The 14,830-nt window shown below is 42.0% G+C and overlaps 3 protein-coding genes across 3 annotated transcripts; all 3 read right to left on the bottom strand.

The window, feature by feature from the left end:
- Nucleotides 1-5,423: 5,423 nt before the first annotated feature.
- LOC148721427 (dopamine receptor 1-like) lies at nucleotides 5,424-6,311 on the bottom strand. Its single transcript, XM_088736170.1, has one exon. The coding sequence runs from the start codon at nucleotides 6,309-6,311 to the stop codon at nucleotides 5,424-5,426; it is 888 nt and encodes a 295-aa protein (XP_088592296.1).
- A 1,161-nt stretch (nucleotides 6,312-7,472) lies between these two features.
- Nucleotides 7,473-9,278, bottom strand: LOC148721426 (uncharacterized). Its single transcript, XM_088736169.1, has one exon. It carries the CDS (start codon nucleotides 9,276-9,278, stop codon nucleotides 7,473-7,475), a length of 1,806 nt encoding a protein of 601 aa, XP_088592295.1.
- A 556-nt stretch (nucleotides 9,279-9,834) lies between these two features.
- LOC148721425 (uncharacterized) lies at nucleotides 9,835-10,326 on the bottom strand. Its single transcript, XM_088736168.1, has one exon. The coding sequence runs from the start codon at nucleotides 10,324-10,326 to the stop codon at nucleotides 9,835-9,837; it is 492 nt and encodes a 163-aa protein (XP_088592294.1).
- Between the last annotated feature and the right edge of the window lie 4,504 nt (nucleotides 10,327-14,830).

Here is a 14,830-nt window from a genome sequence, read left to right as displayed (position 1 = left end):
GTAAGTGTTCCAAGTGTTGGCAATGGCTTTGTACTTCCATAAGGAAATAAGGCTTTGGCCTCCTTTCGGGTCTGACACTGGATTTTCTGTGACTTAAGCCACTCCCAAGTTCCTTGGCCTAAAAGGTTGCATGTTGCTCCTGAGTCAACAAGGACATTTGGCAAATGAGTACCTCCAACTACAACAGTTACTATTCCACTCTTTTGGTCAGGCTTATCCTCCACTGAAAACACATAGTTAGGTGTTGAGTCTTGTCCTGATTTAGTGCTACTATCAACATAATTTGTGTTTGTCTTTCTGCCTCTTTCATTCATACTAGATGTATTTCTCCAATCACGCCGACCGTCACCTTGTCTTTGCCCCATATGGGAATCCTTAGCGAGCTTCTTACAACACTTGACCTTGAAATGTCCAATTTCTCCACACTGAAGACACTTTCTACCTCGAGCAGGACATCTCCAATCTCTGGCTAAGTGATCCTCTCGACCACAATTGAAACAGCCCCTCTTCTCGCTACTAGTGCTCCCTTTTAAATTTACCACACTGTTAACCTGCTCTGAACTTATGTCGCCTCCCCTTGCCCCATCGTCAACAACAGTGTTCACTTGTCCTGAACCACTGTTAGCCCCCATTGCTTCCATCTGCAAATTAACTGCTTCCTGTGCCCGAGCTGTAACTAGTAGATCATTCAAAGTAACACTGCCTTCCTTTTCTAAAAATTTCCGACGCAATTTTGCCGAGTAACATTTGTCAATCAATTGATCCCTGATGTACTCATCTTCCCGCTCTCCAAACTCACACGAAGCGGCTCGTAGTCTGAGCCGACAAACAAATTGATCGACGGTTTCTTCATTACTCTGACTAATTTGCCGAAACAAATGTCTCTCAAACGGTACGTTAGCTTTAGGAATAAAATAGTCATCCAGTACCTTGAAAGTTTCGGCGTAGTTCTTCTCTGCACCATCAGGCACCAGTGTGAAATAAACTTCCTGTACATCGAGTCCAGCTGTGTGAAGTAACAGGCCACATTTCTGCGAGTCATTCGTGATCCCTTTACCAAGCGCGTATAACTGAAACGCTCTTTTCCATTTTCTCCATCGCTGCGAAACCGAATGCGGATCTCCTTTAACTTGAAAAGGCTGCAAACTGCCTACTTCCACAGCCACTGGGGTCGACACCCCACTACTTGTGCTCGCCGAACCGCCATCTCCCTCACTCGATTCTCCGCCAGGCATTGCAAAGAAGTATGTCCCTTCCAAACACAAAATGGTAAAAAGAAACTAGCACAAGGACATTCCTCTCCATCCCATCCTCGTCGCCAGATGTGATATTCGGATATACAGCGATAAAAACCCTCGATGTCCTTTGATTTGAATATTTTAATCAACACACTACTCACATGGCAGCCAACGAGTATCACAACAACAACTTTCCCTAGGCATCACGGGATGCCTACAAACACAACCTTTTCGCACTTCCGGTACAATACACTACATTATGTATATACAAGACTAAGTGGCTACACAAGTTCGAAAAGACATCTATTAAAAAAGCAACGTTTAAAACGTTCGGTTCTAACTAGAGGCAGGATGTAATTATGTCCTCTTTTCCTGGGGCTCCTAGCTCTCTGAGCTGGTAAAAGTTCATGTAATGGTTCAAGTTTGCTCCATTAAAGGAATTTCTCGGAAGAGGAACCTGTTGTGACGTTTTTAACATAATTTATGTTTTGGTTCATTGACATCTCTGTCGATTGCAGTATAAAAGTCCTCTTTTCTTCCCAGTCCAATTGCAAGTGCACTGAGCATATATTTAAGAGAGTACATTTTTATGTTTTCGTAGTGATAACAAGAAAGTATATTATCTGGATGAAATTAATCATTTTCCTTTTCAGGGAAACTTTCGATTCAAATTATTTTTACGGTCTTTTTATTTACTCAGGGAGTGAAACTGGTTTGATTGCGGAACAAGCTTTTCCTATATTTTGACTTTAGTAGACACTACTGTCGGCCCTGTTAAACATTCATGAAGTTGCGGGAACTTTTCGAAAATATGCACATAATAGATATTTTTCTCAAGATGACCTGAACGGATATCACCACCCGCTCAGCATGTTGAGGTGCCTATCATTGTCGCTGACAACAAAACGTCCTTCTAAGCACGCTCAATAGCCTCACTATATTATGAAATGTTACTCCTGGGTTTAAGTGCTCTTCTTAGACTTTCTCAGTCTTTTTTTTTTTGTTTAATCTGAGCGCGGCAGCTTTATTCAGTTAAATTATGAACGTTTTGTCAGACATTGGATTTATTCTGTATATTAACTTTTTATGTGTTTTATTTTTTATAAAAAAATTATGTTGGGTATTCATTTTCGCGTAAAATAGTTGAGTGATCGGTTTTAGTTTGGCTTCTTCTACGATGAAAGAATTTTACAGACTAGAGAAGCCTCGCGGTATTTATTCAGAGTAAAAGGATTAATTAGTCTCCGAATGCATTTATGATATACGTATGTGAAGTAGATTATGATGGCTCCACACGTCGAGACCGGTTTTTCAGCGGAAATAATCAACCTCACTTTTCTGCCCCTTGGAAACACTTATGGCAGGGACAGTCACACTCAGACGATAGTGATCTGAGCGCACATGAGTTTGACTAATGGTAGTGGGTCGTGGGTACAAGTCGTGGGTCGTGGGTGTGGGTGTGGGTAATACATAACAATTAATGGTTAAGAGCTCATATTTAATAATGTCAATAATACCACTACTAATAATCAATTACTGTTATGTTTGTAGGGGAAAAGGGTTTTTTCGTTATCGTGAAGGGCCCTTTGGCTGGTTTTAAACGTGATTTGGTTATATCGCCGTGAACGTTGAATCGCCTTTTCTTCATGGAAATTGCGAGGTGACTGGCTTTTTTCGGGAAACGTGACTTGAACCGTTGTTATTCTTCTTTTCCAAAAATTTATCCTGTAAGCGTCTTAAAACAAGACGTGAAACATGACTGTCATTAGCTACCGTGAAGTAATGCAATACTTCTTGACGAACAATGAAAGGTATGTTTCTTGAGTACGTCACATTTCGCAACTCTGCAGAGTCCGGTCTGTCAGATAAGAAATGAATCATTTAAAAATTGAAATTATTAGAACCTCTTTATTTATTAATTTACTTATTTAAGTAATTCTTCATATCTAGTTTATTTTATGATTTAGAAAAGGACCTGGCCAGTAAATGGACGTAGAAAAATTTTAAGATTTTACTAATTGGTTCTTAGTTTAATTTCTTGTCACCGACGCCAGTTGTGACGAATTAAACATTGGCTTGCGATTTCCGGTTGTCGATTGTACCGCACACTTGATACCAGAGATTTTATATTTTCGTGCCTTGGAAAAATCTTGGAGCCAACATCTCCAGACCTGCAACTAACGTTGCAACGTTGCTATCTACTTATTGGCTTATCTTGCAACAGTTCGCTGTTTCACTTCATTTTTTTTCTTAGATGCGGGGTAGATGGTACGCGATACGGAGATGACAATTGATGAAGCATTCGGCTCTTTGTCTGAATGTCATTGATCAACGCAAGTTTTATTTTCCCTAACCAACAGAGGGATATACTTTTAATTTTGAAACTTCATTTATTTTTAACCGACACTGAGAGCACAATTTCATTTTAATTCAAGAACACGGCCAATAGCCGTGTTTCTGATCCTCGAAGCTTCTTTCATGTTCTGAAAACGTTGTTCTTTTAAGTGTAACACTTCTCTCTTTTCAGTGTAAGATTATTTTTTTGTGTGTTGATCAAGCGTTTGACCTGAACAAAACTCCTCAAAGTCTTTGGAATGACCCTCATTTTAAGAGATTACATCATCCTGCAAATAAGAACTTTGTCTTTGGTTTCACTTTTCTTTTTGGGTGAAATGAATTAATTCTGTTGGATGAAATCAATGAAATATTAGGCTCACTGAAACCGAGCTGATACAATGACAAGGAATATATAATCTTTATGTATTACTATAACTAATATTTTAAGTGATTTTTGTTATTGTTAAGTATTAATCACATCCACGACTTTTACCCACACCCACACCCACGACCCACGACTTGTACCCACGACCCACCACCCACGACCATTAGTCAAACTCAGCGCACATTCTACTAAAAACACGCGGGTGATGCGTGTGTTATACTGCGGGTTTTTTATTCTGCGATTCAGTTTTCCATGAAAGTAAATGACTCATATTTTGAGTAGGGGATAATTTCTTCTTCCATAATATATAGGGGCTTTCGATTGAAGCTCTATTCAGCTGTAAGAAAATAAACAAAATACCGTTTTTACTTCAAGATATTTAATAATTTTTTTAGTGATCTTAGAAACAGGCTTGTAAGGATGAAAGCGTAGTCTTTGCATTTCCCTAACTCAGTATATATCGCGCTGTACTTTTATGTAAAACGGAAAAATCGAATTGCAGACTTCTTGATAATATTTTTGTGTGGGAAGAGGGTTGTTTGGTATAATAAGCGGTGGGCTGTGTAGGCGGAGGGTTGGCTTGAATGACAATAAACTGCGGGTATATTTGGCCAGTTTAAACCGAAATATTTTGTAAGGATGCGTGCCATTCATAGAACAAAACCTAAAAACAAACAAAACAAAGGCGTGCATTACTCATAAAGAAATTTGATCCAACTATAATCACTAAGTCCTCTGAGGTACTTAAAACCGAATGACATTTTCAAGGCCCGTCTAAACACGCACGCAACATTTAAACGCAACATTGTTGGATCGTGTGATGAAAAATGTTGTGAAGAACCTGGCCAAACGAGAGCAATATTTTGCAACATCCAAAAATGTTGCACCAAAAATGTGACTACTTGAAACAACACCAACCAAGAATTTAATGGGGTGGCCAAAGGTGTGGAACACGTTGCGCGCAACAACGTTGCAAGATCTTGCGTTGAAATTTTGATAGCGTTTGGCCGAGCCTAAGTTTCATGATGATGCTGATTTTTACATAATCGATGCCAAATAAACACTTTTATAAATACAAATGTTCTAGGCATTATCCGGTTAGTGGGTTTCCTCTAATTTGTTTATGTCCAATAACTGCTGCGAGAACTACGAGACGTGTGTGTATCGAATCTCATTTGGATTCGTTTAGGAAGGAAGGGTCAGATAATATATTCTGGATCGTTATTTGTTTCAAGATTTGTAAACCCGAAGTGTAAAACAACCGTTAAAAGAGCGTAAAATGAAAATATAAAAGCTTCCACTCGAGGAAAAGCGACAGAATTTTACAAGTAAACCATTTTATTACTACTTTATGCAGGCTGTTAGTTCAAAAAGCTTATCAAGTTGTGTTATTGTATCCACTCACATAATAACTGTCAGGTGCAATAGCCATGGGAGTTCGACTTGTTATTTTTCTGTGTCGCTCACTTTCCGCACGGGTGTATATTTTTGAGAGTGTTAATGATGGTGTGTCGAATGTGCCTCATACTCCAACAGTAAATAATGGGGTTTAGCGATGAATTCATACACACAAGAGTCCAACTGTAAAACTTAAAAGTTTTAAAAGCAACGCTAAGCTGGTTATTGGCAGCAGTAGCAATACTAGTGCAGTATTCAGGCAAATTACAGACCAAGTACACAAGATACACGTAAAATGTAGTAATAGCAATTTTCCTCATCCTTGCGGTTTGTTCCATGTCACCGTCATCCTGCTCGGCTCGCCGCACTCGCAAGGACTGAATTTCCCTCGTGTGGCGCCATACAGCAAAATAAATCCTGCAGTAAACTAATCCTGTGCACATAAAACAGAACCTAAGGACAACAGGAAGGAAAATCAGAAGGGAGGGAGGCATCCAAAACTTGCCAGATACTCCAAGAAATACACTGAACATCCAGATTGATATCACAGCCAAAACAGAGTGTCTGTGGGTGATAAGCTCCTGATATCTGAGATGAAGATGTACAGCTAGGAATCTGTCCATGCTGAGGGCGAAAACACTGGGAATTGAAACTATGGAGAGGGTATCCGCGATGGCAAGCATGGCTTTATTCGTTGATTTGTCAACAGGATCGGCGCTTTTCAACCCTCTAACTAAAAGCACGACGTAATAAGGTTGTACAAATATACCAACACCAAGATCTGAGATAGCAAGACTCAGCAGAAATGTTCTTAACGGCCTCGGTAGCGACGAGGTTTTTCTCATTGCGTAAATTGTTATGATGTTCAATGTGATGGCGGTGTAGGATAACAATGCGTTGAGCACACAATTGGCGACCATCGATAAACGATAGGGACCCTCAGCGCTTGTCATTTTTTAGGACGCAGATGAAGATCAAACGCGTGGATAGTCGACCAGGAGACTAACAGTGGACAAAATGGTAACTTCTTGTGAACGAAAGCAGCTTTAAATTATCTATGACTTCCCGGCGATCTTGATTGATGAGTTTTGATATTAATTGCCATCTACCAAACCATTTGGAGGCCTACCTCCCGTGATCCTGCAAAAATTAATTTGGGAAAACCTTTTTCTCGTAATATGTTCTCCGCGTATGATGTTTATAAAGCAAGGGAGAAGGCCAATTGATGAAGACTTTGAGATTCTTTATTTCTCGCTTGTTTTTGTTTTATATGAACATCCGAAAATGAAATGAAAATCGAATTGCCTTTTGAATTTACATAATAATGACAACGATGTCAGTTTGAATTCTCTTACGCGGAGGCATTTCGTATGGTAGAATTTCCATTGAAAACCCATTCTGTTTGTAAACAATGATAATCGATCACTATACGCGATAAATTTACTGAAACCGATGACAGTTTCAAAAGCGAGGTTCACTGACTTTGATAGTCAGGTGGTCTATGCAAATTTGTTATGCCCCGATAATTGATAATTTTACGCGATGAATTTACTGAAAATCGATGACAGTTTTAAAAGTGGATTCATTGACTCTGATGGTCAGATGGTCTATGCAAATTTGTTATGCCACTGTCCGGGTCGTACACACATAGCGGCGTTGATGACGAATAACAACAGAACATCTCATTAACCCAACGAATGTAATGACGGCGAAGAATTCAAATGTTTACAAAACCATCCGGTCGCCCTTTCATCATAAATTACGAGGCTCAGGGAGCCGTAAAAACCACATGACGAAAGGCGGTAAACGAAAGAAAAGAAAACAGTTTTTACGTACCTAACTCATTCACAAGGGCTTTTCCACGTGCGTAAAGGGGCTCAAAAAAATAAAGTTACTACTGAAGGATTGTGGTCTACTGACATACAAAAAAATGAGGAACGGAACGGACTAACATAAAACCTTGTTGAGGAATAGCCTCAACATCCCGGGGGATAGGGCTGAGAAAACCCAACAGTTAAGAAATTTGATCTCAACCTAAGTGTTCAGTGTTCAATGTTGAGGTATGTCAATGTTCATAGCGCTCACATCTTCTCTTGGTTTATCATATTGCCTCTTCAAGAAGACACAACTTCGTCACAGGTCGAACAAGTCTCGAGCTCTTCGTCTTTCACTTCTACTGTGCGTACACGTAAGTCTTCACCTGGAAAAACCCTTGTTACACGACCTAACAACCAGTGGCACCTGGGCACGGTATTGTCCACAACAAGGACAAGGTCGTTAACTGCTAAGTTCCGTTTGTTCAGTAACCACTTGTGGCGCTGCTGTAATGTCGGAACATATTCTCGGATATAACGAGACCCGAAACAATCAGCAATGAACTGAGCGTGTCTCCATTGTTTACGGGAACACAAGTCCCTTTGAACGAAAACTCCAGGAGGCACGACTAGGTTTCGGTGTTGTAGCGGAAGATGATTGGGAGTGAGCGGCTCTAAATCATTGGGATCGTCACTGGAAGGACAAATAGGACGACTGTTCAAGATTGATGTGAATTCAGCAAAGACTGTACGCAACGTCTCCAAACTAACCAGCGCACCCTGACTACCGAGAACAGCCTTCATAGCTTTCCTGACACTTCTAATGAGCCTTTCCCAAACTCCTGACATGTGGCTTGCGGCAGGAGGTTGAAAACGCCACTCTGGTAGTTTACAGCTGTACCATTCTACTTCACGAGAATGTAACTCACTCTTGATGCGTTCTTCGTTCAGATTTTGAACCGACAGGCGAAGTTCCTTCTGAGCACCAGTAAAATTTGTACCATTATCTGACGATATCTCCTTTGGGCGACCACGAACCGAGATGAATCGTACTAAGGCTTGGATGAAAGTGTCCGTTTCCAGTGAACTGACATCTTCAATATGTACTGCTCGGCTATTGAAGCACACGAATATGCAGCCATACACTTTCACTGCACTGCGACCTCGCTTCACGTAAAACGGTCCGAAAAAATCCAGACCTGTGAAAGTGAACGGAGGCTGGTAAGGTACTAACCTCTCCTTGGGAAGATCAGCCATAACTTGTTGAAGAGGAGGCGAGTTACGTCTGCGGCAGCTCACACAACTGCCTACAACGCGGCGCACGAGAGCTCTTCCCCTCATGATCCAGAAACGCTGACGGGTTACGGATAATACATGTTCGCGGCCTGCATGACCCAGTACATGGTGGTAGTAGCGAACTATTACGACGGAAACGTGATGGGATTTTGGAAGGATCATTGGGTGTGCGGCCTCGAAGGCGATTGGTGCGCGATGAATCCTACCTCCCACGTGTATAACATCATCAATCAAGATTGGACTGAGATTAGCTAACTTGCTGTGACGTTTCACTTGTCTGCCTTCTTTCAGACACAAGTACTCCTCAGGCAAATGTTGTCGCTGAACTAAACGCACAATTTCTCGACTTGATTGCTGCAATTCTACCAGCTTGATTGTACTTGACTTAGGATACTCTGGAGTTTCATTTCGAACTCTCTTTACGAAACGAAGCACCCATGACATTACTTTCAGTAGGTGGGACCGCGATGAATAGCGCTGCAGCAAGGTGTCAATCTGCGGCGCATGTGAGACGAACATAACGTTTGTTGACTTCCGTAATTCCACGTCGTCATCTTGAATATCTTTTACTAACACACTTGGCCACGCACATTCAGGTTCCCAAAAGAATTTTGGACCTAACCACCAGCGACATTCAGTGTGAAAATATTGAGCACTAACACCTCGTGAACCTTCATCAGCAGGGTTTAGGACACCGGGAATATGGTGCCACTGCTCTGGAAGACTTGTTTCAAGGATTTCGGTGACACGGTTGGCGACAAAGGTTTGAAAACACCTTGTTTCGTTCTTGATATACTGTAAAGATGTCATTGAGTCGGACCAGTAAAAGGTTTGATCTATTGGTAGATCGAGTTCCTTCAATATTTTCTTGCTCACACGGGCTGCTAATACTGCGGCTTGTAGTTCAAGGCGAGGGATAATGCACTCTCTAATGGGAGCATTGCGGGTTTTCACATGACAAAGGAACAATGAATCACTCCTTCCTTATTGACGAAACGCAAATATGAAACTGCTGCGTAACCGCGTCTGGATGCGTCAGCAAAGTTATGAAGCTGAACGGTCGATGTGTTGTCAAATGACTGAGTCTTGTAACACCTTGGGATATCAATGGCAACAACATGTGGTAGTTCAGCCAGCCAACGTTGCCATTGAGAGAGGTACGGTTCCGGAATTTGTCGATCCCAAGGGAGTTTATCTCTCCAGAGTTCCTGCAGCAGAAGCTTGGCGGAAAACACAAAGGGTGAAAGGAATCCTAGTGGATCAAACAAAGAACTTACGATCGAAAGCACCCCTCGCTTGGTGGACGGTTTTTTCGCCTGAACAGCTTTGAACTTGAAAGTGTCAGACTGTGCAGCCCAGTACACACCTAATGCTCGCTCTGATTTAGATCTAAGTCTAGTAGTGTATTTGCTCTCAACTCTGACGGGATAGATTGCAATACCTCTCGACTATTGCTCGCAAACTTTGTGAGCCGGAAGCCTCCTTTCCTTGGCAAATTAGTTAGGTCAGTTGTCAGATGAACAGCCTGTGCCGTGGTTGGAACGGACTTTAACACATCGTCAACATAGAAGTTTCTACGAATCGTTCTGATGGCTTCAGGCGAGTATCCTCCTTCATTGTCTTGTGCAGTCATACTTAAAGCTTTGTTGGCGCAACAGGGCGAGGATTTTGCACCGAAAATGTGGACCAGCATCTTGTAATCTTCTAGTGGGTCGTTGATGCTACTATGCCACCACAAGAATCTCAGCGCATCAGTATCGCTTGGCGTCACATTGGTCTGGTAGAACATACCTTCTATATCCGCGGAAAAGGCAACCTCTTCTTCACGGAAGCGGATTAGGACCCCCAGTAAGGTCATTTGTAAGACAAGGCCCTTGCAATAGCTGATCATTTAAAGACATTCCGTTGAACTTTGCGGCGGCATCAAACACTACCCTCACTTTCCCTGGCTTGTTAGGGTTTGTTACAAGATGGTGCGGAATGTACCACGTGATATTACTAACTGCAGCAGCTTCTTATTGGCTCAGTTTTCTAGCGTACCCTCTATTTACGCACTCCTGAATCACATTTCTGCATTTAACCTCTAGCTCAGGGTCGCGAAGGAAGCGCTTCTTCAAGTACTGTAATCTTGCTTCGGCTAGAGGTCGGTTGTAAGGAAGTACAGGATTGTCATCTCTCCACAGAAGGCCCATCTGGTAATGGCCATCTAGCAGGCTGATTGAGTTTTCAACGAGCTTTAGAGCTCTTCGATCTTCCACAGATAATGGTTTGGTTTCAGGCCTTGTGGCACCGTAGGACTCAATCTTCCAGAAATGTTCGAGCTGGTTGTTTAGGGAAAGATCTTCACCACCGATGAGGTTAACTTGTCCTTGGCTATGGGACTGTAGGTTTGAGGAGCCACCTAGTATGCTCCAACCAAGACAGGACTTAATGGCGAGAGGTTCATTACGGTTTCCCTTTCTTACATCAAGAGGTACGAAGACTTCTTAGATGTTGGTACCGAGTAGGATAGAAATCTTCTTTCTTTCCACCTCTGGGAAAGGCACTTCCTGCAGATGTGGCCATTGTTCTACAGATCTCGACAACTTTGTGTGTTTCAAGGGAATGGTAAGATCCTTTACAGCCCACGCAGAATTCACGGCAATCACATGGTCACTCTGGCTATCCAATGATGCAATTTTAAACTTAACCTTCATCCCTTTCTCTTCGACATCAGCACTGTTCACCGTCGTGAGAGAGAGCTTGCTTGGTGTTCCTTCAATGTTTAACAACTTCACAAGAGAAGGGTCAACCATGGTTATGTCAGACCCTAAGTCAATAAGACCATAGGTCGTGATTTGACGGCCGGCATTGCTTATTACCTTCACTGGAATGACTTGAAGTAGTACTTCAGGGGAATCAACGGCTGTGCCGACTGAACGTGTCGAAGTATTGAATGATGAACCTTGGTCAGGCAACGACTCCCGGTTAACCTCATTGTTTTGGTTCACAGTTCCCTGGCTAACTTCTTCCTTAGGCTCAAGAAGATGTAACAACGTGTGATGTGCCCTTCCACAGCCTTCCGCTTTACACCTAATGGCTGACTTGCAATTCTTTGAGTAGTGTAGAGACGAACTGATACAATTGAAACATGTGTTGTGCTGCTTAACGAAGTGGTTTCGTTACTTAGGAGATTTGGATTTAAATGTCTCACACCGGTATAGGCGGTGGACACTGGACACACTGGACAAGACTCATCCTTTACTGCTGTCATGTTGACATAACAAGGGGATTTAGGCATCAAAGGCGGCTTTACTCTAGGCTTGATTCTGGTAACTGCATTCTCAGGACTTCTATCACTGAAAAAAGGATGATTCAAGACAAACGCTCACTCCTTAAGGAAATCCACCACATCTTTGAAGGTTGGCATGACATGACCCTCACTCTCTAGTCGCTTTAAACGTTCAGCAAATTTGGCTTGCATCCAACATGACATTTTGCTTGCAACACGACATCCTTTACTGCTGTCATGTTGACATAACAAGGGGATTTAGGCATCAAAGGCGGCTTTACTCTAGGCTTGATTCTGGTAACTGCATTCTCAGGACTTCTATCACTGAAGAAAGGATGATTCAAGACAAACGCTCACAGATGTTCTCACCACTTGGAATGGCTGACCAAAACGATCCTCCAATGTCCTAAGCGCCTTTGATAAACCACCTGGTAATAGCTCATACCGTTGAACGGCGAGGAGCTCAGGTCCCTCCAGGAATTGTAATAGGCGGGTCATTTTGACAGCATCATCAAGTGGATTTGCATCAACCAGTTGTTTGAACCTCTGACGAAAGGCGGGATATTGTTGTGGCGAGCCATCAAACTTCTGGACTCGTACATGAGGGAGATCATGGGAAGCGCTTATCCTCTCCATTGAGGACATAATCGCTGCGAGGCTTTCGTTCGCAGTTGCACCAGACACATTAGGCGTGACTGAAGAGGACGTACTGATAGCGGTCACAGGAGTCAATGGTTGTGATTTAGGTTTATTTTGACAATCACCTCTGATGGGTTTGGACACATTACTCTCACCAATGACTGGCTTAAGTTCTATTCTTGGAACCGGAAGTGGATCACTAAAGCAGATTCCCCCAGTAGCATGTATGGAGGTAGTGGCTGCGGGGTTCTCTACCGCTGGTGTAGATGTGAGAGGCGGGTTGCCGGCTGACACAGGCGCAGGAGTAAGGCTACTAGAATTCACTGAGGGCAAAGAGGCGATTGGTACTTCCGGAGGTAGCATCAGATTGTTCTTTGGTCGAAATTCTTCAACTTTCGGAGACCATTTAATACCCTCTTGTTCATTTGTCAGTTCAGATATTTCTTGTTCTGCCAGAAAGACCTCAAGTTTGGCTAGTTCTGCCTGATCCCTTGCGGCCACAACTTCCTTTTCAGCTTCCAATTTGGTTAGTTCCAGTCTATGTTGGAGTTCCAATTGAGTTCGTTTTATTTCCATCTCGACCCTTTTCACCTCCCGCTCAACTGTCCTTCTACTTCTCTCTTCAGCTTGTTGCTGCATTAATGCTGCCTTTGCTGCTTGGATTTTAGCTTCGCGCGCTTTCGAACTAGATACACTCAATCTTGAGGAATAGCTTTTTCCGGATTTCACAGATTCCGTTTGGGAATTTTCCCTTCTCTCCTTTAACTCTTCAGACACTCGAGCATTGTAGAATTCGGAGGCGTCAATAACAAATTGTTCAATGTTTTCATTGTAAGCTTGTACCCTTACACGTTGAGTGTCACGGTCTTTCAAAACACTCTGATATTTTTCAAAGGAAGTGTCAAGCAAATCATCATATATATCACAGTATGCACAGTATTTCTTCCATGCGGTATTAAGTTGAGTTTGTTGAGTTCGTACCTCAACAATGTTTCCAAAATCTTTAAGACTTTCATCTAGCGTTTTACACACCTTTGTATTTGACGACAAATGTCCTCGGCGAGATCTATCCAGCGACTCTAACCTTTCATGGAGAATTCCACGTTGCGACATGACACAAATATTGAACGACGGCGGCTTCTTTCGATGAATCGGCGATTCTCCAGTTACAGGTCACATACAGCGTAAATAAGCACAAATTCCACAGCAAGAAGCGATGACAACCATGTGGTTTTTACAACAATGTCCGGGTCGGACACACATAGCGGCGTTGATGACGAATAACAACAGAACAGCTCATTAACCCAACGAATTTAATGACGGCGAAGAATTCCAATGTTTACAAAAGCATCCGGTCGCCCTTTCATCATAAATTACGAGGCTCAGGGAGCCGTAAAAACCACATGATGAAAGGCGGTAAACGAAAGAAAAGAAAACAGTTTTTACTTATCTAACTCATTCACAAGGGCTTTTCCACGTGCGTAAAGGGGCTCAAAAAAATAAAGTTACTACTGAAGGATTGTGGGCTACTGACATACAAAAAAATGAGGAACGGAACGGAACGGACTAACATAAAACTTGTTGAGGAAAAGCCTCAACATGCCACGTTTATTCCAAGTTAGAGCAAAAGTCAAAATCAATTAGACAATGAGAGTACCTTTGTCCTGATCCCTAAACTGGTCACATGGAGGCTTTTTCAAGTGCAACGATGTTCCATTTTGGCCGTAGAAATTTTCAGAAGAGTTTATAATAGTTTGATGTGCATGAACGATATTTCCGTGTAAGATCACTGAAACGTAAAGATGTTCTGACAGATGGTTTAAATGTCTTGAGTTGTAAAGTCATATATAACTCAGTTTTGATTGATCTCCACAGTGAAACGTATTCTGATTTTTAGGTAGTTTGGTCTGGTGTTCCTCCAGGGTTGAGGAAGTTTATACAAAGTCTTTCAAGGAGTATGCAAGACTATGTCATTTTAAACGTCACTCTTTTGTATTAAAAAAAAAACAGTATTGTAGCTCCCATTGCGGGCCTATGTTTACGTAAACATCCGGGCAATCGCCTATGTGCTTTGAAGGGGAAAATCGTCGCGTTCATTTCAAAAATGTTTTGTTCCGTGTCTTGTGGTTGTTTGTAAACCCTAAGCTCGAACAGTCGGTGAGTTTACCATTTCAGTTGTTTATGTTGTAATTTCGTTTGTTTTAAGCGTGTTTTCTGTTTGCAGAAAACCTCTCCTTTACTGGTTAGTCGAGTTTTCGACTCAAGCAAATGTTTCTGTGAAATAAACAACAAGTATATCGTTGTGATATCGTTCACTTGTGGCTTTGGAGCTTCTGAATTGTTTTCCTCTTCACAGGACACAATAAGTATCTTCAAATATGGAACATTCTGGCAAAATAATTAATTTTAGAAGCAACCTTTAAACGTCCTTAAGGTATCACACTACCTGTGA

Source organism: Stylophora pistillata, chromosome 10 (genome assembly GCF_964205215.1).
Source record: "Stylophora pistillata chromosome 10, jaStyPist1.2, whole genome shotgun sequence".
NCBI lineage: Eukaryota > Metazoa > Cnidaria > Anthozoa > Scleractinia > Pocilloporidae > Stylophora > Stylophora pistillata.
The sequence above is the reverse complement of the archived record's forward strand: the minus strand, read 5'-3'. Positions and strand labels throughout refer to the sequence as shown.